The 27,960-nt window shown below is 45.8% G+C and overlaps 2 protein-coding genes across 3 annotated transcripts in view; one reads left to right on the top strand and one right to left on the bottom strand.

Moving 5' to 3' along the window:
* The window catches only part of cib3 (calcium and integrin binding family member 3), a 31,858-nt gene extending 27,141 nt beyond the window's left edge, over window positions 1–4,717 (top strand). Inside the window, exons 4-6 of the mRNA XM_043720858.2 lie at window positions 717–864; window positions 2,223–2,418; window positions 3,157–4,717. Of these exons, the coding sequence (XP_043576793.1) occupies window positions 717–864; window positions 2,223–2,418; window positions 3,157–3,178 (366 nt within the window). The 3' untranslated portion in view covers window positions 3,179–4,717. The remainder of the gene's footprint in view (window positions 1–716; window positions 865–2,222; window positions 2,419–3,156) is intronic.
* Window positions 4,718–13,979: 9,262 nt separating this feature from the next.
* LOC122565077 (uncharacterized) overlaps window positions 13,980–27,960 on the bottom strand; it is a 44,624-nt gene continuing 30,643 nt past the window's right edge. For both annotated transcript variants that reach the window (XM_043720710.2, XM_087976251.1), the window contains exons 5-6: window positions 26,649–27,020; window positions 13,980–16,569 (exon numbers count right to left, since the gene is read on the bottom strand). In XM_043720710.2, the coding sequence (XP_043576645.2) occupies window positions 14,452–16,569; window positions 26,649–27,020 (2,490 nt within the window). In that variant the 3' untranslated portion in view covers window positions 13,980–14,451. The remainder of the gene's footprint in view (window positions 16,570–26,648; window positions 27,021–27,960) is intronic.

The following is a 27,960-nucleotide window of genomic DNA, read 5'->3' as shown; positions in this document are numbered from 1 at the left end:
TGAAGGAACAGCGCTCCGAAAGCTAGTGCTTCCAATTAAATCTGTTGGACTATAACATGGTGTGTGATTTTAACTCCCTTATTAGAAAATGGTTTGATATAAATAATGGGGCCTGTGGGAAAAGTGAGGTTAGGGGGTAGATTGGCAAAAGATGTCACTGTCAATCGCTCAAAAATCATCCAAAAGTCTAACGCAAAGTATAGCACAGCCCTGAATGAAGATTGAAATCATATTTATTAACAAGACAAGAGTCAATTTAACACAGTACATTTAAGAAAAGTAAGGAAGCTGCTCTCTGTACAGTACCTCGCACATAAGACCTCGCACATGTGCAGAATGGCATGGAGATTTTGGCGCGAACATTGGCACATGCGCAAAACAAAGCGCACGAGCCAATCCCGCTGGAATAGCGCTATTGCGAACGGAGGTAAGCGTTCTCGAAAATACCATCCCCTAATTCTTCAGTGACCGTTCTAGCCAAACGCGCATCATCCCAGAACTACCTGCAGCTTGAAATCCTTTAAGTCTTTCACAGCCGACCAACCATTGTAACACCATCTGAACCCACCACGTACAAACCAATCTGAACTATTTTACCAGCAATGAGTGGGTCCAGTTACTCAGTGTGTTTCTCTGTCACGTCCTTCGCCTAAACCTCAAACCTGATGTCATGGTCCTGACGGAGAAATTTTACCAGCACTATTTTGTAACTGCAGGATAATCCATTCCGCCAGAGGATTGCAGAGGTGTTCTCCGAGGACAATGAGGGAAATATGACTTTGGATGACTTTCTGGATATGTTCTCTGTACTAAGTGAAATGGCCCCACGTGATCTAAAGGCATGTTATGCATTTAAGATTTATGGTGAGTTTGGGCTTGATTCTGATAGTAGGAGGCTTTCTCTTCTTGCTTTGCTGATGTAAGATTTTCCAACTCTCTGTTCTGTTCTGGAAACTCAGTTGGTGTAGGGTGAAACTGAAGGCAGTCTTTACTCAGTCTTATGTTTACTTGCAGAATGGAACATGACAAGCTCACACATCCAAACTCAGCCACACCACTATTTCCATACGTGTCTCTACACTAGAAACAGGTGAAGACCCAGTGAATGCACTCCATATTTACATGGACTTTGATGCGCAATTAACATTAGGGCTGTTGTGACTCAGTAGTAGTGTCCCTACCTCTAGATCAGGAGGCATGAGTTCAAAGTCCAACCAGTTGAGTAGGAAATATCTACACAATGAGCAGACTGTATTTGGTCTCAAGGACTGTTCCATCAGGAGCTTCACACCAGCACACTTTTGGAAAAGTCAACTGATGGAACAGAGTCTCTAGGAACTCCAGAAATGGTTTGCGAAAAGAAACCTCTTGAATGACAGGTTCCATTGGACCTTTTGGAATGCTACCCTCTTGGAACATTCTGGTGCCAGCCGGGTTAAATTGTGAGGGCAGGTTGGTTAGACTTCGCTTGTCTATCCTTCATTATAGAATGTCAAGGGAGAATCTTATGGTGTAAGGCAAGGATGTTCATATTCGAGTCTCTGCTGGGTGATCTAATGGAGCTATTAAAGGTGACTAAAGGGTTAGAGAGAAATTATCCTCTACTGAGCTGTCCAAAAAGTGTGGCAACCACTTTAAACTTGAACATAGTTCTAAGGTGTGATGTTTAGAAACCAGAATTTATACAGTATCCAGTGGAAATCTGACTACTGACTCAGTGCATTGGGGCAACGGGGCTGCTTCTCCCAGGCCTGTGGCTATTCATTGTCCTCCATTTGGTGGCGGAAGGGAGTGAGAGGCTTCTGCATACTACCCTCCGTCTAAAATTCTACCTCACAGTTTCCAATAACATGATTCAACGTAGAGTTAAGATCAATTGTAGAAAAAATGAGAGAGGAAATTAAAGAAGTATTTATGCAGCGAGATGCAGTAACTGAGAGATTTGTGGGTACTGACTCAATGGTAACTTTCAAATGGGAATTCGATAAATACTTAGGAGAAATTTGAAGAGCGATGTAGGAAGATTGGGGGAGCAGGACTATTTGGACCACTCTTTAAAAAAGCAGATAGAGGGGAAGAATAAGCTCCTTCTTTACTACCAGGTGCTCCTGCTGTTTAGGCCGCTGGAGTCATTTTGACCAGGTCACCTCTCAATGCGCTGCAGCTATGATCTTGCATGAAGGTGAGTTGACAATTGAAGCTGATTTCTTTTAAACACTTAGATTTTAACAACGATAATTTTATCTGCAAATCGGATTTGGAGAAGACGTTGCTCAAACTAACTCGAAATGAGCTGACACCAGAGGAAGTGAATCTGGTCTGTGAGAAGGTTCTAGATGAATCAGATCTGGACAATGATGGTAAACTCTCGCTGGAAGATTTTCAGCACATGATCATCCGGGCACCTGATTTCCTCAGGTAACACGTGGTTACACACAGTCTGTGTCGGGCAACTTGAAATTCAAACTCATGAGGGGTGTCTACAATTGGGTCAATTCAAGTTGGTGGGATCAGTTCTAGCTCTGATTCTCTGCACTGGTCTTTGCTTGAGAGCAGTTGCTCACTGCTCTTTTGAGACTGTGCTGTGTAAGTGTTCTTCACTTGTATTGCTTTGGAGGCAGACTGCCGGAGTATTGGACACAAGAATACTTACTAACTCTTATCAAAGTGATTACTTTATACAGTAATCAACTAGGCCACTTCATCAGTAATAAGATTGTAGCCAAAGGGGGCTGAGAGTTAACTGGGAGGGGAACGTGGAGCTGAGGGGAAGGTAGCTGGGAAGGTGATAGGCCATAGAGGAGGGAAGAGCGGATAGGTGGGAAGGAAGATGGACAGGTAGGACAGTTCAGGAGGGTGGTGCTGAGTTGGAAAGTTGGATCTGGGATAAGCTGAGGGGAGGGGAAATGAGGAAACTGGTTAAATCCACATTGATCTCGTGTGATTGGATGATCCCAAGGTGGATGAAGAGCTTATACTCGAAATGTTGATTCACCTGCTCCTTGGATGCTAACTGAACGGCTGTGCTTTTCCAGCACCACACTCTTTGACTCTGGTTACTTTATAGTTGAGTTGAAATACACAGCCTCATTGAGTTTTCCTGTTAACAACATAGCAACGAGTCTGAATGAGATTGATGTTTTTATTTTCTTTCAGCACTTTCCACATTCGAATCTGAGGCGCTCGGACCAGAATAAGCAGTGTCACCTGCAAACTGCAAAGTTGTTTCAATGTCCCTCTTAAACCCATTGAGAGTGATATGGTCAGACATGGGGAGCCACCAGGAACAGTTCAACATCTCCTACCTTAGCAAGACTGGCCAAGAGGTCGATCAGCATATTTACACTGTGCTCATGCTAGCTCTTTGATTCGGGCTGAGTATTTCAATTCACTTTCCCCATCCAATCCTGTGCACTTTTCTGTTCTTCCTTTCCAGATCCTTACCTGATTCCTTTGGAAATGTTGTCTAGTCTCTGCCTCAATAGCTCTTGTGGTAGAGGATTCCCTATCCTAATATTCCTTCTGCATGGATTGGCCCCATTGATATCCCTCTTCAGTCTTCCAGGGAGAGTTCACAGGCTGTGAAATCCAAGGGGGCAACTCTTTACAAGCTGAATATTGCTGATGATGAGACCATCTCAGTTTTGGTTTGGAATGGTGAGCTAAAGGTGAGAATTGAACTTTGAGCAGCAGCTTATTTTGGAAAGATGAAAAGGGCAAACCGATGTTTGTTTGTGGGACCTGGCCTGGAAAGATAATTGCACATTAGTTATTGCCCTATGAACTTGACAGACAGTTTGGCACCAGAATGTGTTTGACGTTGAATTGGCAAATCAAAGGCAGATTGCTGCTGGCCAGCCAATCACAGAGAATGGTGGTAAAAGAAAGGAGAGAAAAGAAGGGTGAGCTAGTTGTGATTGGGGTTTTGAAGCTGTGAGTGTGTTGCCATATTTTGCTCTGTCTCCCTCTTCTGGATTTCGCTGCAGTTCATAGAATCATAGAATCCCTACAGTGTGGAAACAGGCCATTTGGCCCAACAAATCTACACCGATCCTCCGAAGAGTATCCCACCCCTACCCTATTACTCTACATTTATCCTTGACTAATGCACCCAAGCTACTCATCCCTGAGCAAACTCTGGACAACTTAACGTGGCCAATAGACAATAGACCTAACCTTTGGAGTGTGGGAGCAAACTGGAGCACTCGGAGGAAACCCACATAGACAGTTGCCTGAGGCTGGATTCGAACTCAGGTCCCTGACGCTGTGAGGCAGTAGTTCTAGCCACTGAGCCACAATTTGTTTTTTTGTTGGTTGTTCCAATAAGAAAATATCCATGCAGAACTGGATGAATAATCCTGTAAGGCTCTCGAACCTGTTTGCATGAATTGGTGACTTCAGAATTCAAGCAAGACTTATAGTTTACTTGCCTGTGAACAACTCCTTTAACCTTGAATTCTCTGAAACTGTCAAACAGGCAAATTATAATTCTTCATTTTTTTATTTAAATTTATCCCTTAATTGTATCTGTCAGTACGAGTGAGGCTTCTGGTTAAAGAATATTGGACTTGAGATCATAGATATGAAGCAGATTGCCTTGTTGTTCATTTGTGTTCTGCTAAAGTTACATTATTAATAATAAATTATTAACTTCTGTTACGTTATGAACTTTGTGTCTGATATCTGTTATTCTTAAAGTTTGGTTAAGAAAACTTGAGTGATTGGGGTAATTGAATGTTTTAAGTTTTACTCTGTTCCAAATCCAGGGATAGGGAGGATAGTTTGATTTGGCTTGTTATCCCAGTGTTGTAGTACTGAATAAAAATACATTTTTGCTAAAACATCTCAGCTTGCTCTCATGAGGACATATATAGATAGATACAGATATAGCAGGCCATGCAGCCCTTCACATCTGCTCCACCATGCAGTGAGGTCTTGGCTGATCTGATTGTTACTTAAATCTGCATTCTGATAAACTTTCACACCATCTCTCCCCCTCCTCTCCCATTGCTTACCAAGAAGCAATCTACCTCTGCCTTAATGACCAAGGACTCTGCTTCTGCCACATTTTCAGGAAGAGAGTTCCAAAGGACCATAACCCTCCAAGAGAAAATGGTTTTCTTAATCTTTGACGTTGATTTTTAAACTAGGTCTTGACTCACCCATAGGGGGAAGCATCCTCTCCATGTGTACTCTGTCAACATCTTCCAGGATTGTATATGTTTCTATCAAGTTACATCTTACCCTTCTGAACTTCAGTGGATGCAAGCTCAGCCTGTCTACCTTTCCTTAAGCAAACCCATCTGATCCAGATATTAGTCTAGAAAACCTTCTCTGAATTAACTCCAACATATTTACATCTTTCCTCAAATAAGATGACCAATGTTATACACAGGGTTTATACAATTAATGATCGGGCCTTGGGTTGTGTTGTAGAACAGAGGGACCTAGGGATTTAGGTACATAAATCTTTGAGGTTTGTGTCAAGGTGGTTAAGAATGCATTTAGCACGCTTGCCTTCATTGCTATGGGACGTCATGTTGGGGATATACAGGACATTGGTGAGGCTGCTTCTGGCATACAGTGTCCACTTTTGGTCACCCAGTTATAGGAAGGATGTTATTAAACTGGAGAGGGTTCCGAAGAGATTTACCTGGCTGTTGTCAGGTATGGAAGGTTTGAGTTATAAAGAAAGGCTGGGTAGGCTGGACGCTGTTCACTGGAACATAAAAGATTGAGAGGTGACCTTACAGAAGTTCATAAAATAATGAAGGGTATAAATTGAGTTAAGGGTAGTTATCTTTTTCCCTAGGATGGGGGATTTCAAGACTAGGGGCATGTTTGTTTTTTACACAAAGGGTGGTTTGTGTGTAGAATGAATTTCCTGAGACATTTGGATAAGTACATGAAAAGTAAAGGTTTGAAGGGATATAGGCCAGGAGCAGGCGGGTAGGATTAATTTAGTTTGGGATTTCATTTGACATGGACTGGTTGGACTGAAGTGACTGTTTCCGTGCTGTATGACTCTATGTAGTCTCAACTGTATAATTAAAGAATACCCTCCCTACTTCTGTATTCACTTCACCTAAGCAATAAATAATAATGTGCTATTAGTTTTCCTGATTAGTTGCTGTACCTTTTGCATTCAGGCATCAGGATACCCAGATCTCTTTGCATCTCAGAGTTTTGCAATCTCTCACCATTGAGATAATATGCTCCTTTTTTATTCTTCCTGTCAAAATGGACAAGTTCACATTTTCCTAAGAGAGAAAATGCTGGAAAATCTCAGCAAGTCTGGCAGCATTTGTAAGGAGAGAAAAGAGCTCACGTTTCAAATCTAACTGACCCTTTGTCAAAGCTAAAAAAAAGGGAGAAATAGGGAGGTATTTATACTGGGCTGAGAGAAGGTGAGTCATGGCTCCAGAAACAAAGGTAATAATAAAGAGATGATAATGGCAGTGCATAGAGAAATTATAGGGAGATTAGGAGCTGTGAATGACCAAGGTTGAAGCCAGTGCTGTGTGACAAAATATGTGGGGGATGGGTGAAGCAGAGGCAAAATGGAAAACAGGGAGAAGAGGAGAGGAAAAAGGTGATGAAAGAGAGGGGAGCGAGAGAAGGAGAGACAATCAAGAAATAAGAGGTACAGAACAGTGAAAAAAATATTTAAAAAAGAAATAAAATAAATGAAATAAAATTATGGAGCAGAATGAAAACAGAGGGGTCGAGATGGGATAATCATCTGAAGTTGTTGAATTCAATGTTGAGACCAGCAGGCTGTAATGTGCCTAGTCGGGAGATGCGATGCTGTTACTCCAGTTAGCATTGAGCTTCACTGGAACATTGCAGCAGGCCCAGGACAGACATGTGGCTATGGGAGCAGGATTGTCTTGAAGTGGCAAGCCACGGGAAGGTCCGGGACCTGATTGCGTACAGACCGAAGGTGCTCAGCAAAGTGATCACCCAGTCGGCGTTTTGTCTCTCCGATATAGAGGAGACCACATTGGGAGCAACGAATGCAATAGACCAAATTGAAAGACCAAACAAGTGAAACGCTGCTTATTCTGAAATGAGTGTCTGGGGCCTTGGATGGTGAGCATGGAAGAGGTAAAGGGGCAGGTGTTGCACCTTCTGCGATTGCATGGGAAGGTGCTGTGTGTGATGGGAGAGGTGTTAGGTGTGCTGGAGGAGGGGACTAGGTTGTCCTGGAGGGAACAATCTCTGCGGAATGCAGACAGGGGGAGGGAAGGGAAGATGCGTTTAGTGGTGGCGTTGTGTTGGAGTTGGCAAAAATGGTGGAGGATTATTCTTTGCATGTGAAAGGTGAGAACAAGAGGGACCCTATCCTTGTTCTGGGAGGGGGTGAGGGTCATGACGCGGGAGATGGACCGCACGCTGTCGAGAGCCCTGTCGACAGCTGTAGGTGGGAAGCCACGGTTGGAGAAGAAGGAGCACATATTAAGAGCACCACTTTGGAAAGTGGCCTCATCGGAACAATTGCAGCGGAGGCGAAGGAGCTGAGAGAAAGGGATAGAGTCCTTACAGGACGTAGGGTGAGAAGAGTTGTAGTCCAGATAGATGTGGGAGTCAGTGGGCTTGTAATAGATATTAGTGGATAGACTATTGCCAGAAATGGAGCCAGAAAGGTCAAGGAAAGGAAGGCAAGTGTCGGAGATGGACCAGGTGAAGGTGATGGAGGGATGGAAACTGGAAGCGAAGTTTATGGATTTTTCCAGGTCAGGACGAGAGCATGTAGTTGCACCGAAATAGTCATCGATGTACCGATAAAGCAGTTGTGGGAGGGGACCCGGGTAGGCTTGGAACAAGAAATGTTCCACATAGCCCATGAAAAGGCAGGCATAGCTCGGACCCATGCGGGTACCCATTGCTACACCTTTGATTTGGAGAAAATGGGATGAGTTGAAGGAGAAGTTGTTGAGAGAGAGAACAAGTTCAGCCAGGCGGAGGAGAGTGGTGGTGGATGGAGATTGTTAGGGCCTCTTTTTGAGAAAGAAGCGAAGAGCTTTCAAGCCGTCTTGGTGTGGGATGGAGGTGTAAAGAGATTGCATATCCATGGTGAATAGAAGGTGGTTAGGGCCTGCGAATTCTACTCCATCTTTACCCACTCATTTAACCTATCTGTATCTATTTGTATCCTACTTCTCTTCACAAATTGCTTTCCAAATGCGCTTGTGTCATCAGTGACCATATCTTCTGTCCCTTCATCTAATTTATATTTTTGTAGAAACAGTTGAGGTCCAGGCATCAATCCCTGCAGCACACCACTTGTTTCATCTTGTCAACTTGAAAAAGACCCATTTGTACCTATGGTGTGAGTGTAACAGGAAGTTATCTATCTATCTATCTATGCTACTCTCTATACAATGAGCTTTTATTTTCTGCAATTGCATTTTATTTGGTACCTTCTGGAAGTCTAATTTCAGTTCCTCTTCATCCAAGGCATGTGTTATCTCCTCAAAGAATTCCAACAGTATTTTACCTTGTTCTTCCAATTTAATTCTTTCCAGTCTCCCAGTGCAGCTTGTTATTCGAGTTAAACACCAATGTTTCTTTCTGACGGCGTCATCCTCCCCAGTATCTCACTCCCCCAAACCTTTCTGAGAAATATTCACACACTGGACTAGGGGATGATGGAGGGTTTGGGGAGTGGAGATGCGGGGCAATGGGAGTGGAGACCTGACCATGGTCTTGACGCAGGATCAGGGGTCGGCTCTGGGAGATGATTCAGACTCGAGCCAGAGGATTGGGCCCTACACAAGACCTAGCGTCCAACATTAACACAGGTCTTGCACTGACTCTTAGTTTTATGGAATCTTCTGCTCATGGTGTTAAGACATAAACCTTGTGCAATGATTTTCTACAAACCTTTGTTCATTATTGAATACACTCTGGTTATCAGTGAGATTTGACCCCGTGAGTTGGATTCAGGACTTCAGGAGCTCTTTGAGTGGACTGCTGTGGGCCTGGGAGAGGGGAGGAGGGTAAAGACTGATGGGAAGGGCCATTTTAATTTATTACTTGATCATTCGTCCCACGTAAACCCAGCCTCCAACTTGATAAAGAGAAGTGAAGAGATTAAATTGGCTCCTGGAGATTTTTGAGTATTGGATAAATTCAGACGATGAACTCAGTTGTTTACAGCACTGAAGTAGGCCATTCAGCCCATTGTGTCTACACTAATCAACAAAAATCTGACAACACTAATTTTCTAGCTCTTGACCCTTAGCCCTGGAGGCTGTGGGAAAACAGGCAAATATCTAATTACTTCTTAAAGTCTTGAGAGTTTCTGACTAAATCACCCTTTCAGATAGTGAGTTCCAGACTCCCAACATTCTCTTCTTAGCCTTCCAGCTCTTACCTTAAATCTATGCCCCATAGTCATTGCTCTCTCGATCAAGGGGAAAGGTTTCTTCCTTTCTAGCCTATCTACGCTCCTTAATTTTGTACAGCAATCACGTCCCCCCTCAATCTCCTCTGCTCAAAGGGAATCCTCTCCGGTTTGTCCAGACTCTCCACATATCTGAAATTCTCCAGCCCGGCCAACATCCTGGTAGATCTTATCTGCACCTTCTCCAGTGAAATCACATCCCTGCTATAAAGTTGATTTCAGAACTGCGCACAATACTCTAGCTGTGGCCCAACCAACATTTTATACAGTTCCATCATAACCTTCCTACTCTTAAAACCTGTGCCTCGACTAATAAAAGCAAGTATACCATGTGTCTTCCTAACAATATTATCCAGTTGACATGATACATTAAGGGACAGTGTACATGCACACCAAGGTCCCTCGATCCTCTATGCTTCTGGGGTCCTATCATTCATCATGTATTACCTTATTTTGCTAATGCTATTAAAGTGCCTCACCTCTGGAGGTTTACCTAATTTTAAGCTGCCCAGACTGGTCAGAACCTCCTGTCTGTCTGTGCCAATTTATTTAAGTATATCACAGTTCTTCATGATTTTGATACTGACATCATCCCTGTCACCAGTGAATACTGACACAAAATGTTCATTTAGAACCCTATCTACACCTTCCTGCTCAATGTACAAATGACCATTTTAGCCCTGAAGGAGTTCTACTTTTTCCCTTGATATCCTTTTACCAAGATAGGTGGAGAGACAGGTAGTGTTGAGAAAGTGGGGAGGCTGCCAAAGCCCTTGGGCAAAGAAGTGGCAGATGGAATATAAGGTGGCAAAGTGTGAGGTTATGTGAGGAATAAAGGCACAGAGTATTTTCTAAATGGGGAAAGGCTTCGGAAAACTGAAGCACACAGGGACTTGGGGGTTCTGGTTTAGGATTCTCTTAAGGTTAACAGACAAGTTCAGTTGGCAAATAGAAAGGCAAATACAATGTTAACATTAATTTCAAGAGAGCTAGAATACAAAAGCAGTGATTTGCTGCTAAGGCTGTATTGGTCAAACCACATTTGGAATATTGTGAGCAGGTTGGGCCCTCCTACATCTAAGGATAGATATGCTGGCATTTGAGGGTGCTGAGAGGAGATTTACAAGAATGATCCCAGGAATTAAGGGCTTGTCATATGAGAAGCAGTTGAGGACTCTGGGTCTGTACTCGATGAAGGGAGATCTCATTAAAATTTACAGAATACTGATAGGCCTGGACAGGATGGACATGAGTAGGAGAGACTAGGATCCAAGGGCACAGCCTTACAGTGAAGAGATAACCCTTTAGAACTGGGGTGAAGAGTTTCTTCAGCCAGAGGATGATGAACCTGTGGAACTCATTGCCGCAGAGGGCCACAGAGGTCGTGTCATTGAGTGTATTTAAGACAGAGATAGATAGGTTCTTGACCGGTAAGGAGATAAAAGATTATGGGGGAGATGGCAGGAGAAACGGGATTGAGAAACATATCAGCCAAGGTCAAATGGCAGAGCAGACTCAATGGGCTGAATGGCCTAATTCAGCTCCTATATCTTATTTTCTTACCCTTCAATGTATTGGTGAAACAATTTAGGATTTTCCTTTATTGTACCTGACAGTATCCTTCCATGTCCCCCCTTTAGCTCTTCTAATCTTCATTTTATGTTCCCTTCCTGCTCCTTGGATGCTGCCTGACCTGCTGTGCTTTTCCAGCACCACACTCTCGACTCTAATCTCCAGCATCTGCAGTCCTCACTTTCTCCCATTCAGCCCCTTGAGTCTGCTCCACCCTTCAATAGTTCATCGCTGATCCAACACTCCTCATGTCCATTTTTCTCCTGCTGTTTACGGCTATCCTCCTGATTATTTACCACCATACCAACTTTCATGTCATCTTCTAATGTCTTGATCACCACCAGCCCCCCCCCCCAACTACATTTAAGTCCAAATCATTAACATAAATCACAAACAGCTCAAATGCTGAACCTTGTGGAACCCCATTGGAAACAGTCTTCCAGTCACAGAAACAACCCTCTACCCTCTGCATCCTGCCTCTCAGCCAATTTTTGATCCAATATGTCACTTTGCCTTGGAGCAGGAGTAGGTCATTCAGTCCTTGGAGCTTGTTCTGCATTTCAGTATGACTATGGCTGATCCTCTACATCAATGTCATATTCACACTCTCTCCCCATAAAATGTATCTAGCTCTTTCTTGAATATAATCAGTGACCAAATCCACCCCACCAAACCCTACCACCACTCCCTCACCCTCCAGCCTTCTGTGGTAGAGAATTGCACAGGTTCACTACCTGTATCCTGAAACAGGGCCCCTTGGTTCTGTACTCTCCAATCTGGGATGGCATCCTCCCTGCATCTGTCCAGCTCTGTTAGATTTTTATCAATCAGATCCCTCTCATCCTTTGAGACTTTAGTGAATACTATTGAACAAATCTCTTCAGACAGGACAGCCCTGTTATCCCCAGTATCAGTCCAGTGAATCTCTGCTGCAATCCCTCTGTGGCAAGCATATTCTTTCTTCGGTAAGGAGACCAAAACTATACACATGGCCTCCCACTTTCTTGGCCAGTCTGTCAAGAGCAACCCTATGAAAAACCTCATTCTAGTCCACATTATTAGACTCGGCAAAATTCCTGCTTACTCCCCAAAAACATTTGATCAAACTTTTCAAGCACAATCTTCCCTTAACAAATCCATGCTGACCATCCCTCATTAGTCAGTGTTTCTCTAAATGTGATATATTCTGCCCCTCAGAATTCTTTCTAATGATTGCCCCATCACTGAGCTTAGACAGGTGAAGTGGCTAGAGCTCAGCTTTTACGGCATAGTCAGTTAGAACATAGAACATTACAGCGCAGTACAGGCCTTTCGGCCCTCGATGTTGTGCTGACCTGTGGAACCAATCTGAAGCCCATCTAACCTATACTATTCCATTTTCATCCATATGTTTATTCAATGACCATTTAAACACCCTTAAAGTTGGCAAGTCTACTACTATTGCAGGCAGGACGTTCTGCACCCCTAATAGTCTCTGAGTAAAGAAACTACCTCTGACATCTGTCCTATATCAATCACCCCTCAATTTAAAGCTATGCCTCCTCATGCTAGTCATTACCATCTGAGGAAAAAGGCTCTCACACTCTAGCCTATCTAACCCTCTGATTATCTTATATGTCTCAATTAAGTCACCTCTCAACCTTCTCTCTAGCGAAAACAGCCTAAAGTCCCTTAGTCTTTCCTCATAAGACCCTTCCCTCCATACCAGGTAACATCCTAGTAAATGTCCTCTGAACCTTTTCCAAAGCTTCCACATCCTTCCTATAGCTCACACCACACCAAGTCATCTTACCTCTCTAGGAGTGATACCTCTGAATGTTTTTCTGATTAACTTGATTATTATACTCCTCCACCAAGAGTCTCTACATTGAGCCACCACTCTCACCACGAGAGGATTTTCTGCACAAATCCTCATATCTGGTCTGCTCTTGCGTAAAGTCAAAAATCGAAACTGCTCAGTTTAAGAATGAATATAGATGTCACTCAAAGGCAGGGTGAACTGACAATTAGTTCTGCTTTTGGATGAAGTTAGGTTTGACAAAGTCACCTCCAAAAATGCTCGAGTCCATTATAACTCTAAGCCTCAGTGTGATTTGGACAAGCTGAGTGAATGAGCAAATGTATGGCAGATACAGTATAAGTTGGATAAATGTGTCGTTATCTACTTTGAGAGCCAAAAACAGGAAGTTAGATTACTATCTGAATGGTGATAGATTGGGAAGTGCAATGAGACCTGGTGTTCTTGTACACCAGTCACTGAAGGTAACCATGTAGATGCAGCTGGTAGTCAAGAAGGCAAATGTATCATTTGCTTTCATAGTCAAAAGATTCAAGTACAGGAGCAGGTACATCTTGCTGCAATTGTACAGAGACTTGGTGGGACCACACTTGGAGTGTTGTATGCAGTCCTGGTTTCTTTATCTGAGGATGGTTGTTCTGGCTGTGGAGGGAATGCAAAAAAAAGGTTTACTGGATTGACTCCTGGGATGGCAGGACTGACGTATGAAGTGTGACTAGATTAGTGTGACTATATTCATTAGAGGGGCATCTCATAGAAACCTATAAAACTGTCACCATGTATATGTAGATGGAGGTTCCCACTGACTGGTGAGTCCAGAACTAGGGATCATAGTCAGAATTTCCTTTAATTTTCTTACTGCGTGCACAGGTTTCCTAACAATGGGAAGTCAATGTTTCAATCGGCATGCGTGGAACATTGGAGAGGCTGTGTGCATACACAGCCTGAAAATTCATTGTCTCAGGATACGGGATTGGTGTTTTCACAAAGGAGTAAGATATAGTTCTTAGAGCTAAAGGGATCAAAGAATACAGGGAGAAAATGGGAACGGGGACAGGGTTCGATGATTGGCCATGATCGTACTGAATGGTGGGACAGGCTTGAAGGGTTGAATGGCCGCCTTCTGCTCCTATTTCTTATATTTCTGTGCTTCATTATTTAATAGTTCTCATTGAAATCAGAAACACAATGAGATTGATTGGACTCACAAATGACAACTTTATTTTTAAATGGAAACAGTGAGTTATCATTTTATCATCACATTTAACAATGTGGATGGTTGGAGCTTTCTATCCCTCTGAGACTCATGGATTTATATCATAAAAATCCCAGTCCCCAGGTCATTGAATCTAATCCCACTCTCAGCTCTTCCCTTTCACCAAATAAAAGCAAAATACTGAAAAGTCATATGGGATTGGAACCCTTCACTCTGTTATTCTCTCCATAGACACTGCCAGAGGTTCTCTGGTGCATCCTGTTTTTATTTTAGATTTCACCAGGTCAGTGAGACCTGTCCCCAGGTTCCTTTCAAGAGGGATATAAGGCAGCAAGTGGGAGGCAGGTTAATGGCAAGCTACAATAATCCAGAATTTGTTTCGGGACTGGCTTAAATAATTTTAAAGGCAGAAATCTTTTATCAGTAACTTTACATCTTCACAATCTTTTGGCTGGGTTAATATCCAGGAGCATATGGAGGAGGAGTCATATATTCTATAGGAAGATCAAAGCTGCCACTTTCCTGTTCTCCCTCAGTCAGCAACTGAGCACCTTTCACTGTCTCCTTCTCACCAAACTGCATTGAACAGATTGTGGGTTTGTGGGGCTGACCTTGTGGTAGGGACTGACCCTGTGATAGGTCCTGATCACGTGTGATCCTGGGAGAGTGACGAGAGTTGTTTCGTGTTGGGAAAGGCAGGTCATCGCCATTCACAGTTGAAGGGGAGTCACCTGGATATTTCATGTTAATATTGTGATCAATGGGATCTCTCTGGGGAGGGATTGGCCTGGGGTTAGGCTGATCAGTGGGCTGACTCTGAGGAGGGATCAGCCTGGGGTTGGAGTGATCAATGGGCTGTCTCTGGGGAGAGATCGGCCTGGGGTTGGAGTGATCAATGGGCTCTCTCTGGGGAGGGATTGGCCTGGGGTTAGGCTGATCAGTGGGCTGTCTCTGGGGAGGGATTGGCCTGGGGTTGGAGTGATCAATGGGCTCTCTCTGGGGAGGGATCGGCCTGGGGTTAGAGTGATCAGTGGGCTGTCTCTGGGGAGGGATTGGCCTGGGGTTAGGCTGATCAGTGGGCTGTCTCTGAGGACGGATCAGCCTGTGGTTAGAGTGATCAGTGGGCTGTCTCTGGGGAGGGATTGGCCTGGGGTTGAAGTGATCAATGGGCTCACTCTGGGGAGGGATTGACCTGGGGTTAGAGTGATCAGTGGGCTGTCTCTGGGGAGGGATTGGCCTGGGGTTGGAGTGATCAATGGGCTCTCCCTGGGGAGGGATCGGCCTGGGGTTAGAGTGATCAGTGGGCTGTCTCTGGGGAGGGATTGGCCTGGGGTTGGAGTGATCAATGGGCTCTTCCTGGGGAGGGATCGGCCTGGGGTTAGAGTGATCAATGGGCTGTCTCTGGGGAGGGATTGGCCTGGGGTTGGAGTGATCAATGGGCTGTCTCTGGGGAGGGATTGGCCTGGGGTTAGGCTGATCAGTGGGCTGTCTCTGGGGAGGGATTGGCCTGGGGTTAGGCTGATCAGTGGGCTGTCTCTGGGGAGGGATTGGCCTGGTGTTGGTGTGATCAGTGGGCTGTCTCTGGGGAGGGATCGGCCTGGGGTTGGAGTGATCAGTGGGCTCTCTCTGGGGAGTGATCGGCCTGGGGTTGGAGTGATCAGTGGGCTCTCTCTGGGGAGGGATCGGCCTGGGGTTGGAGTGATCAGTGGGCTGTCTTGAGGGGGGTATGAACCTGGGGTTGGAGTGATCGGTGGGCTGTCTCTGGGGAGGGATTGGCCTGGGGTTAGGCTGATCAGTGGACTGTCTTGGGGGTGGTATTGGCCTGGGTTTAGGGTAATCAGTGAGCTGTCTCTGGGGAGGGATAGGTCTTGGGTTGGAGTGGTCAGTGGGCTGTCTCTGGGCAGAGATAGGCCTGCGGTTGGAGTGGTCAGTGGGCTGACTCTGGGGAGAGATGGGCCTGGGGTTGGAGTGGTCAGTGGCCTGTCTCTGGGGAGAGATGGGCCTGGAGTTAGGGTGATCAGTGGGCTGTCTCTGGGGAGAGATGGGCCTGGGGTTAGGGTGATCAGTGGGCTGTCTCTGGGGAGAGATGGGCCTGGGGTTAGGGTGATCAGTGGGCTGTCTCTGGGGAGGGATTGGCCTGGGGTTAGGGTGATCAGTGGGCTGTCTCTGGGGAGAGATGGGCCTGGGGTTAGGGTGATCAGTGGGCTGTCTCTGGGGAGAGATGGGCCTGGGGTTAGGGTGATCAGTGGGCTGTCTCTGGGGAGGGATTGGCCTGGGGTTAGGGTGATCAGTGGGCTGTCTCTGGGGAGAGATGGGCCTGGGGTTAGGGTGATCAGTGGGCTGTCTCTGGGGAGAGATGGGCCTGGGGTTAGGGTGATCAATGGGCTGCCTCTGGGGAGGGATTGGCCTGGGGTTAGGGTGATCAGTGGGCTGTCTTGGAGGAGGAATGAGGTTAGACTGTCTGCTGTTGAGGTTATCATTGTCTTGATGCTTAAATTCAGTATTTGAATGACAGTTTGTTGTATCAGGGCTGCTGGGCTGATTTCTTGGATTCTGGGGATCAGAAGCAGGTACCTGAAATAAAAAAGACAATCCATTAATTTACTGACATTTCCTGAACAAAGGTTTCTTTTCAGTCTGACACAGGCCGATGATCAGTGAGAAAACTGATACGTTGGCAGTAAGGTGCAGATTAGAGACAGTTCACCCACTAACTCTCCTGATGTTGAGGCTCCAGCATTGTCAGGTGACAGCTGCTGTTTACTGACTAGAAGTGTCACCTGAATGGTCTCCTTTCCTCTCTTCTACAGAACCCAATAGGATTCTCCAAACACTATCAGGCCAAGAAAACACTTTTGAACTCTAGTCATTGCTGCAAGTGTTGTTGTGAGGGGACGGTGGATTCAGGCAGAATATATTCACACAAAGACAGAAGGGGAATAGAACCTTTGGCCTCTCCTCAACGGGATTACAGTTCGGTTTTGACCCAAAACACTTTTCCCACACATTTCGCAAAGAAAATGTTGCGCTTAGACAATGATTGGATGTCCAGAAGCACTTTGCTGGTAAGTGAATTCTATTTGAAGAGTTGTCAGCATTGTAATTTGAGCAACACATCGGTCCTGACAGACAACAAGGTACTAATGACAGGATAGTCTGTTGCTGTGATGGCGATGGAGGGCTAGGTATTGTCTCAGGAGATTCAAAGAGAAGAAATGTGTAGAACCATAGGGAAAAGGTGGAGGAGTGGAACTGATTGAGTCACTCTTGCAGAGGGACAGCCCAGACAAGATGGGCTGAATGTGTTGCATGCATTCTAGGATTGTATGTATTTGCACACGGAGAGAAATGAGGTGGTGAACAAGTAAAAAAAACAGAAACTGGAGAGAGTGGGGAGAGTGCAGAGAGAGAAAAACAGAAGTTAACTTTCAACAAGGTTAAAAGGGGCCATGAAATGTCTTTAGCAAATAGAGTCAAGGAGAATTCCAAGGTTTTTATATGCATATATTAGAAGAAAGAGGGTAGCAAGGGAAAGAGTAGGTCCACTCAAGGACAAAGGAGGGAAGTTATAGGTGGAGCCACAGGAAGTGGGAGAAATCCTTAATGAATAATTTGTATCGATACTGACCAAGGAGAAGAACATGGCTGATGTTGAGATCAGGGATGAATGTGTGAAAACTCTAGAGAATGTTAATATATTAAAGGAGGAGGTTTTGGGTATCCTAACTTGCATTAAGCTAAACAAGTCCACAGGGCCAGCTGGGATCTATTCCAGGTTACTATGAAAGGCAAGAAAAGGGTGGCATGGTGGCTCAGTGGTTAGCATTGCTGCCTCACTGTGCCACGGGCCTGGGTTCGATTCCTGCCTCAGGCAACTGTCTGTGTGGAGTTTGCACATTCTCCCCGTGTCTGCGTGGGTTTCCTCCGGGTGCTCCGGTTTCCTCCCACAGTCCAAAGATGTGCAGGTCAGATGAATTGGCCATGCTAAATTATCCATAGTGTTAGGTACATTAGTCAGGGGTATATATAGGGCAGGGGAATGGGTCTGGGTGGGTTAGTCTTCGGAAGGCTGGTGTGGACTTGTTGGGCCGAAGGGTCTGTTTCCATACTGTAGGGAATCTAATCTAAAGAAATAGCTAGGGCATTAGCGGATATCTTCACATCCTCATTAACCACAGGCAAGGTTCCAGAGGACTGGAGATTAGCCAGTGTTGTTTAAGAAAGGAAGCAAGGATAATCCATGGTGGTGAGCCTGACATCTACGTGGGGAAGCTTTTGGAGAAGACATTGAGAGACAAGATGTAAACACATTTGGAAGAAAATGGACTAGTTAGTGATAGGCAGCGTGGTTTTGTACAGGAAAGGTCATGTCTCACCAACCTGATTGGATTTTTTGAAGAGGTGACAAAGATAATTGATAAAGGGCTATGGATGTAGTTTATATAGACTTTAGTTAGGGATTTAATAAAGTCCCCCATGGCAGGTTGGTACAAAATCTAACATCACATGGGATTCAGGGTGGGCTGGCTAGATGGATACAAAGCTGGCTTGGTCATAGAAGACAGAGAGTAGCAGTGGAAGGGTGTTTTTTTAGGATGGAGAGTGGTAACTAGTGGTGTTCCACAGGGATCAGTCTTAGGTTTTCTGTTGTCTGTAGTATATATATAAATGATCTGGAGGAAAATGTGGGTGGTCTGATTAGTAAGTTTGCAGATGACACAAAGATTGGGGGAGTTGCTGATAGTGAAGATTGTGAAAGGATTTAACAGGATGTAGATAGTTTGGCGACTTGTGCACAGAAATGGCAGATGGAGTTTAATCCGGAAAAATGTGAGATGATGCATTTTGGAGGATCAAATGTAGGTGTGAATTATACTGTAAATGGGATAACCTTTTGGAACATTACTATACAGATGGATCTGGGTGTGCAGGTCCACAGTTCCCTCAAAATGGGAACACAGGTGGCCAAGGTGATTAAGAAGGTATATGACCTGCTTGCCTCCATCGGCTGGGGCATGTGATACAAGAGTTGGCAAACCATGTTGCAGTTATATAAAATCCTTGTTAGGCCGCTTTTGGAGTATAGTGTGCAGTTTTGGTCGCTACACTACCAGAAGGATATGGAAGCTTTGGAGAGTGAGTGCAGGATGTTGCCTGGTCTCGAGGGTATTGGCTATGAGGAAAAGTTAAAATGACCAGGAATCCTTTCACTGGAAAGATGGAGGCTGAGAGGAGACCTGATAGAGGTCTACACAATTGAGAGACATAGATAGGGTGGATGGTCATGAGGCTTTTTCCCAGGGTTGAAATTTCAATTACAAGGGGGTACAGGTTCAAGATGAGAGGGGGAGTTTAAGGGAGATGCACGAGGGAAGTTATTCACACAGTGTGGGAGAAGTCTGGAACGCATCATCAGAAGAGGTGGTGGAAGCAGGCGTGTTGGTGACATGTAAGAGGCATCTGGTTGGTTACATGATCAGGGAGGGTAAAGAGGGATATGGACCAAATAGGGGCAGAAGATTTGTTTTTTTATTTAGTTAGAGCATGATGATCTGCACAGGCTTGGAGGGCCGAAGGGCCTATTCTGTGCTGTATTTCTCTTTTGTGCTTTTGTCAATGTCATTCTGGTTCTCCATCGAGACACTGGCATGGCTGTTCAGAATTTCCGGCAGTTTCCATGTTTATTTCAGATTTCCAATATCTGCAATGTTTAGCTTTCGAGTTTTAATGACCAGATAATTTGTTTCTGGGTAAGAATTGGGTGAGGCAATGTGGTGAAGCTGTCTTCAAACAGTGTTACAGGAAAATTAGCATCATCCTGACAGGACAGAGTAACATCTCATTGCAAACTATGCCTCACTGAGAATGTAGCACTCCCTCACTACAGAATGAGATTCTGCTCTCAAGCCTTGGGAGATCAAATCATAAGGAAAAAATATCCAGTTAATAGGAAGTCTCTGTGCAGCACTGATGTACAGAAGGATCTTGGGTTTCAAGTTCATAGCTCCCTGAAAGTGGCCATGCAAGTAGATCGGGTGGTAAAGTAGGTATGTGGCAAGCTTGCCAATTATTGTTTGGGGAATTGAGTACAAGAGTCAGGATGTCTCTTTGTAAACGTTTGGTTAGGCCACAGAAAGTATTATGTTCAATTCAGGAAGGCTTTGGAAAGGGTACAGGAAAACTTTACCAGGATGCTGCCTGGACTAGAGGGTATGAGCTACAAGGAGAGGCTAGAAACACTCAGGTTCTTTCCTCTGGAGTGGCGGAGGCTGAGGGGTGACTTGATAGAAATTTACAAAATTATGAGATGCAAAGATAGAGTCGACGGTCAAAATCCTTATCCAAGGATTTTTGGAAAATTACAAGCAATGTATCCACTATCTCAGCAGCTACTTCTTTTAGAATTCCGGGTTGCAAATCCTTTATTATAATTTCCCCTTTCTCAGACTGTAAGGGACCTGCATTCCTTTCGCTAACCTTTTTCTCTTCACATGTTTTGCAATCAGTTTGTATGTTCTTTGTACTTTATTGTCCCTCTTTAATCAATCCCCTGGTCTTTCATGACTGGATTCTAAATTGCTTTCAATCCTCAGATCTGCTGCCCTTTTTGGCCAATTTGTATTCCTTCCCGAATCTGTACTAGCCCTTATTTCCATGTCTAGCCATGACTAGGCCACTTTCTGATTTTATTTTTGCCCCAGACAGGAATCAACAATTGTTGCAGTTCATCCATGCACTCTTTAGATGTTTGTCATGGCCTATTTGTGTCATCCCCTTAAATAACTTACTCCAATTGTTTGGAGATAACGAGGTCGGACTATAAAACAGGAAGGTAAAAACAATGACTGCAGATGCTGGAAACCAGATTCTGGATCAGTGGTGCTGGAAGAGCACAGCAATTCAGGCAGCATCCGAGGACAGGCAAAATCGACGTTTCGGGCAAAAGCCCTTCATCAGGAATAAAGGAAGAGAGCCTGAAGCGTGGAGAGATAAGCTAGAGGAGGGTGGGGGTGGGGATAGAGTAGCATAGAGTACAATAGGTCAGTGGGGGAGGAGATGAAGGTGATAGGTCAGGGAGGAGAGGGTGGAGTGGATAGGTGGAAAAGGAGCTGTGCAGGTCGGACAAGTCCGGACAAGTCAAGGGGACAGTGTTGAACTGGAGGTTAGAAACTAGGATGAGGTGGGGGAAGGGGAAATGAGAAAGCTGTTGAAGTCCACATTGATGCCCTGGGGTTGAAGTGTTCCGAGGCGGAAGATGAGGTGTTCTTCTTCCATGCGTCTGGTGGTGAGGGAGCGGCGGTGGAGGAGGCCCAGCACCTCCATATCCTCGGCAGAGTGGGAGGGGGAGTTGAAATGTTGGGCCACGGGGCGGTTTGGTTGATTGGTGCGGGTGTCTCGGAGATGTTCCCTAAAGCGCTCTGCTAGGAGGTGCCCAGTCTCCCTAATGTAGAGGAGACCGCATCGGGAGCAACGGATACAATAAATGATGTTAGTGGATTTGCAGGTAAAACTTTGATGGATGTGGAAGGCTCCTGTAGGGCCTTGGATGGAGGTGAGGGAGGAGGTGTGGGCACAGGTTTTACAGTTCCTGCGGTGGCAGGGGAAAGTTCCAGGATGGGAGGGTGGGTCGTAGGGGGGGGCCATGACCTGACCAGGTAGTCACAGAGGGAACGGTCTTTGCGGAAGGCGGAGAGGGGTGGGAGGGAAATATATCCCTGGTGGTATGGTCTGTTTGGAGGTGGCAGAAATGTCGGTGGATGATTTGGCTTATGCGAAGGTTGGTAGGGTGGAAGGTGAGCACCAGGGGCGTTCTGTCCTTGTTGCAGTTGGAGGGGTTGGGTCTGAGGGCGGAGGTGCGAGATGTGGACGAGATGCGTTGGAGGGCATCTTTAACCACGTGGGAAGGGAAATTGCGGTCTCTAAAGAAGGAGGCCATCTAGTTTGTTCTATGGTGGAACTGGTCCTCCTGGGAGCAGATACGGCGGAGGCGGAGGAATTGGGAATACGGGATGGCATTTTTGCAAGAGATAGGGTGGGAAGAGGTGTAATCCAGGTAGCTGTGGGAGTCGGTGGGTTTGTAGAAAATGTCAGTGTCAAGTTGGTCGTCACTGATAGAGATGGAGAGGTCCAGGAAGGGGAGGGAGGTGTCAGAGATGGTCCAGGTAAATTTAAGGTCAGGGTGGAATGTGTTGGTGAAGTTGATGAATTGCTCAACCTCCTCACGGGAGCACGGGTTGGCGCCAATGCAGTCATCAATGTAGCGGAGGAAGAGGTGGGGAGTGGTGCCGGTGTAATTACGGAAGATCAACTGCTCTACGTAGCAAACAAAGAGACAGGCATAGCTGGGGCCCATACGTGTGCCCATGGCTACCCCTTTGGTCTGGAGGAAGTGGGAAGATTCAAAGGAGAAATTGTTAAGGGTGAGGACCAGTTCGGCCAAACGAATGAGAGTGTCGGTGGAAGGGTACTGTTGGGAACGTCTGGAGAGGAAAAAACGGAGGGCTTGGAGGCCCTGGTCATGGCGGATGGAGGTGTAGAGGGATTGGATATCCATGGTGAAGATGAGGCATTGGGGGCCGGGGAAACGGAAGTCTTGGAGGAGGTGGAGGGCGTGGGTGGTGTCTCGAACGTATGTGGGGAGTTCCTGGACTATGGGGGATAGGACAGTGGCGAGGTAGGTAGAGATGAGTTCAGTGGGGCAGGAGCATGCTGAGACAATGGGTCGGCCAGGGTGGTCAGGCAAGCCTCCCTCCCCTTCCTGGACCTCTCCATCTCCATTAGTGACGACCGACTTGACACTGACATTTTCTACAAACCCACTGACTCCCACAGCTACCTGGATTATACCTCTTCCCACCCTATCTCTTGCAAAAATGCCATCCCGTATTCCCAATTCCTCTGCCTCCGCCGTATCTGCTCCCAGGAGGACCATTTCCATCATAGAACAAACCAGATGGCCTCCTTCTTTAGAGACCGCAATTTCCCTTCCCACGTGGTTAAAGATGCCCTCCAACGCATCTCATCCACATCCCGCACCTCCGCAACCCCTCCAGATCCAACCCCTCCAACCGCAACAAGGACATAACACCCCTGGTGCTCACCTTCCACCCTACCAACCTTCGGATAAACCAAATCATCCGCTGACATTTCCGCCACCTCCAAACAGACCCTATCACCAGGGATATATTTCCCTCCCCACCCCTCTCCGCCTTCCACAAAGACCGTTCCCTCCGTGACTATCTGGTCAGGTCCACGCCCCCCTACGACCCACCCTCCCATCCTGGCACTTTCCCCTGCCACCGCAGGAACTGTAAAACCTGTGCCCACACCTCCTCCCTCACCTCCATCCAAGGCCCTAAAGGAGCCGTTGCTCCCGATGCGGTCTCCTCTACATTGGGGAGACTGGGCGCCTCCGAGCAGAGCGTTTTAGGGAACATCTCCGAGACACCCGCACCAATCAACCAAACCGCCCCGTGGCCCAACATTTCAACTCCCCCTCCCACTCTGCCGAGGATATGGAGGTGCTTGGCCTCCTCCACCGCCGCTCCCTCACCACCAGACGCCTGGAGGAAGAACACCTCATCTTCCGCCTCGGAACACTTCAACCCCAGGGCATCAATGTGGACTTCAACAGCTTCCTCATTTCCCCTTCCCCCACCTCATCCTAGTTTCTAACCTCCAGTTCAACACTGTCCTCTTGACTTGTCCGGAATTGTCCGACCTGCCCAGCTCCTTTTCCACCTATCCACTCCACCCTCTCCTCCCTGACCTATCACCTTCATCTCCTCCCCCACTGACCTATTGTACTCTATGCTACTCTATCCCCACCCCCACCCTCCTCTAGCTTATCTCTCCACGCTTCAGGCTCTCTTCCTTTATTCCTGATGAAGGGCTTTTGCCCGAAACGTCGATTTTGCCTGTCCTCGGATGCTGCCTGAATTGCTGTGCTCTTCCAGCACCACTGATATAAAACAGGAAGGTCTTACTGCAAGTCTACAGAGCATTGGTGAAACTTGACTCAGAAACTTAACTGAGCTTTTTGAGGATGCAACCAAGAAAATGGATGTTGTCTACTTGGATTTTAGTGAGGCCTTCAACAAGGATCTGCATTGTAGATTGGTTGAAACAAACTTGCTTTGCTCCCATTCCAATGTTGAAATCTCTGAAAAATGGATGTGAACCTTTCTCTTGCCATTTCACTCTGCCCAAAAATTTCTGAGACTTCCACATAAGAGACAGAACAAAACGTCTGAGAAATTCTCCTCATTTTTAGAAGCAATTCATTCATGGGACGTGGCAAGGCTGGCATTTGTTATCCATTCCTTATTTCCCATGATCAGAGAGGCTGGCCCGGCTTTTCCAGAGAGCAGTCAAGAGTGAGCTGCAATACTGACAGTCTGGATTAGAGAAGGATGGAGATTTCCTTCCCTAAAAGGGTACTAGTGAACCAGATGCGTTTTTACAACAATTGATAATAGTTTCATGGCCATCTGGAATAGCTTTCAATTCCATATTTATTAATTAAATTTAAATTTCACCAACCTTGCGATTTGATCTAGTGTCTCCAGAGCATTAGCCTGAGCCACTGAGTTGCTAGTCCAGTGATCTTCCCACTCACGGCCATCCCTGTCACTCATTGACCAGACATAGAAATGAGGTGGCAGAGGGAATTACAGTCCTCCACTCTCAGGATGCTTGCAGTGGGAGCTTGCTGCTGGAACCCTACTCAGATAAGAAGAGCTGAGGGGCATAGGAAGTTCAGGACTAGCCTGAAGATAAATCACCTTCATCTGAATATGGAGGCCAACTTTATGGTCAATTAAATGGCCAATATTATCCTCCAGGAGTTTCTTGACCTCTTTGGGCAAAGTCAGCGCAAAGTCCTGCCAGATTTGTCCTACCTAAATGCAACACTTAACATTTATCTAAATTAAACTCTATTTGGTAATCCTCGGCCCATTGGCCCATCTGATCAAGATCCCTTAGATAACCTTCTTTACTGTCCACTATACCACTAATTTTGGCATTATCTGCTAACTTACTAACCATACCTCCTCTATTGTCATCCATTTATATAATTGACAAATAATAGTGGACCCAGCGCCGATCCCTGCGGAACACTGTCACAGGACTCCAGTCAGAAAAATCTCTCCAACATTATTCTCCGTCTGTGACTGTCAACAATGTTGTATCCAGTTAGCTAGCTCCCGTTGGATCCCATGTGTAATAACTTTACTAACAAGTCTACAATGCAGAACCTTGTCAAAGATCTTACTAAAGTCCATGTAGACAACATCCATTGCACTGACTTCATCCATCTTCTTGGTTACATCATCAAAAAACTCAGTCAAGTTTTGAGTCATGATTTCCCATGTACAAAGCCATGGTGACTACTGCTAGAGAACAAATCATCATAGAATTCCTACAGTGTGGAAACAGGCCATTTGTCCTGACAAGTCCACACCGACCCTCCAAAGAGTATCCCACTCAGACCCAATTCTCTACATTTCCGCTAACTAATGCACCTAGCCTACACAACCCTAAACACTATGGGCAATTTAGCTTGGCCAATACACCTAACCCACACAGACACAGGGAGAATGTGCAAACTCCACACAGACAGTTGCCCGAGGCTAGAATTGAACCTGGGTGCCTAGTGCTGTGAGGCAGCAGTGCTAACTACTGAGCTGCTGTGCCACCCATATCAGTTCTTGTCTCTCCAAATGCATGTAAATCCTATATCTCAGAATCCCTTCCAACAACTTGCCACCATTGATGTCAGACTCACCAGTCTATAGTTCCCAGGCTTTTCCTTGCAATCAAGTAAACATTAGCACTCTCCAATCTTCTGGCACCTCACCCACGTTTGTAGATGATACAAATCTCTCAGCTGGGGGCCCCATAATTTCTCCCCTAGCTTCTCACAGTATCCTGAAATACATTTTATCAGGTGCTGGAGATTTATCTACCTTTATGCACTTTAAGACCAGCATTTCCTCTATTGTAAGATGGACTGTTTTCAAGACATCAGTATTTATTTCCCGAGTTCCCTAGCTTCCATGTCTTTCTCCACAGTAAAAGCCAATGTGAAATATTTGTTTAGTATCTCTCCCATCTGTGGGATAGACAGCCTTGTTGCTCATTAACGAATCCTACTCTCTTTCTCTCTTTCTAGTTGCTCTTTTGCCCTTAATGTTTTCGTAGAATCTCTTTGGATTATCCTTAACCTTATCTGCTAAGGTTCTCTCATATCCCCTTTTTGCCCTTCTGATTTCCCTCTTGAGTACTGCATTTACACTCCTCAAGAGATTCACTTGATCCCAGATGTCTATATATGCCTCCTTCTTAATCTTGATGAGAGCCTCAACGTTTCTAGTTATCCAGTGATTCCTGCTCCTACCAGACTTGCCCTTCATTCTAACAGGAGCATACAGTCCTGAACTCTCAATCTCACTTTTGAAAGCCACCTACTTGCCAGTCATCTCTTTGCCCCCTAACAGTTTACCCCAATCAACTTTGAAAGTTCCTGTCTAATACCGTCAAAATTGGCCAATCGAAGTTCCCAGTCGAAACCTCAGAGGAGGTAACTGTTCCAGACCAGATATCTAAACCAAATCCATTGAGTGTGAGAATAAGATTTGAGCAGAACTTACAGCAGGAATGGGCTCCTGCTCCTTAGAGGAGGCAGTCAGCTGGCTGAATGAAAGGTCAAGTGTCTTCACTGGCAGCAGAGGAGGCTGATCACTAGAGAAGTCTCCAGTCTCTGGTGTTGGTTTCGAGTTGGTGACTCCTCGGCGTGGAAGTGGAAGAGGAGGCAAATTCTGACCGTCTCCTCTTGGGGGTAATGGAGGGCCACAGAACACTTGGTTTGATTGGTTAGGAGTCCACCTGTCAGGAGCAGAGTCTGAGGGCACTGGATCAGAGCTCCCAACTGAGGAATGTGAATGACGATTCGGTGAGCTCTGTGCCTCCATTGTGGGAACAAAAATACACAACTCTTCATAACGGACAGTGGACTGGCTCAGCTGCAAAAGAAGAGATTACAGTTACATGCAGGAGAACATCTGACAATCCTTGACCAACATCTACACCCAAGAGCACAGAATCCCAACTTGCTGCCCGTGAGGGCCCCCTCTCATTGAGAAGAATCCCTGTAAGAAGGCTCAGTGAGTTCACACTATCTGCTATCACATGGTCAAACTGCAGCAAGATCCAAGTCCAAAGATGTGCAGGTTAGTTGAATTGGCCATGCTAAATTGCCAATGGTGTTTAGGGATGTGTAGGTTAGGTGCATTCGTTAGGGGGACATGTAAAGTAATAGGGTAGGGGGATGTGTCCGGGTGGGATACTTTTCGGAGGGTTGGTGTGGACTTGTTGGGCCAAATGGCCTGTTTCCACTCTGTAGGAATTCTATGAACAAAAGATCAGAAAAGAGTCAGCGCACCTGATGTGCACACTCATTTACACTCTCTCTTTAATTTGCAACACAGTTCTCTATAGAAACGCTACTCATGTGACCATATTTAAACAGGAAATGGAACTCAAGAGAGTGGACACTGAGAGACCAGAGGGGGTTAGTTAGGTCAGCCTGGGGAGGGGAGACTGGGCAGGGGAGACTGGTGTGGGAGAGTGTGCAGATGAGACCAGGGGCTGGGTGGGGGAGGGGAAGCTAGACAAGGGAATCTCCTCCCACAGCAGCAATGCTCATGTTAATGGCGTGTTCAGTCAGCCTCGGCCCTACCCCTGCTCTTTATTCATTGCTGGGATTTGAGCTAATCACAGGGCCTAGCCTACATTATAAACAGGCCAGCATGGACATCAATTTGTCCAGTCTCACTCATTGATTCATTAATATTGTTCAGAATGCCATTTGTAAAACCACAGGATTGTTACAGTGCAGAGGGAGGCCATTCAGCCCATCATACCCATGCCAGCTCATGAAATGACTATTCTTTGTGCTATTCT

The sequence above is a fragment of the Chiloscyllium plagiosum genome, unplaced genomic scaffold (assembly GCF_037043375.1).
Source record: "Chiloscyllium plagiosum isolate Xiang-an unplaced genomic scaffold, Cpla_swu_hap1 HiC_scaffold_28, whole genome shotgun sequence".
NCBI lineage: Eukaryota > Metazoa > Chordata > Chondrichthyes > Orectolobiformes > Hemiscylliidae > Chiloscyllium > Chiloscyllium plagiosum.
The sequence above is the reverse complement of the archived record's forward strand: the minus strand, read 5'-3'. Positions and strand labels throughout refer to the sequence as shown.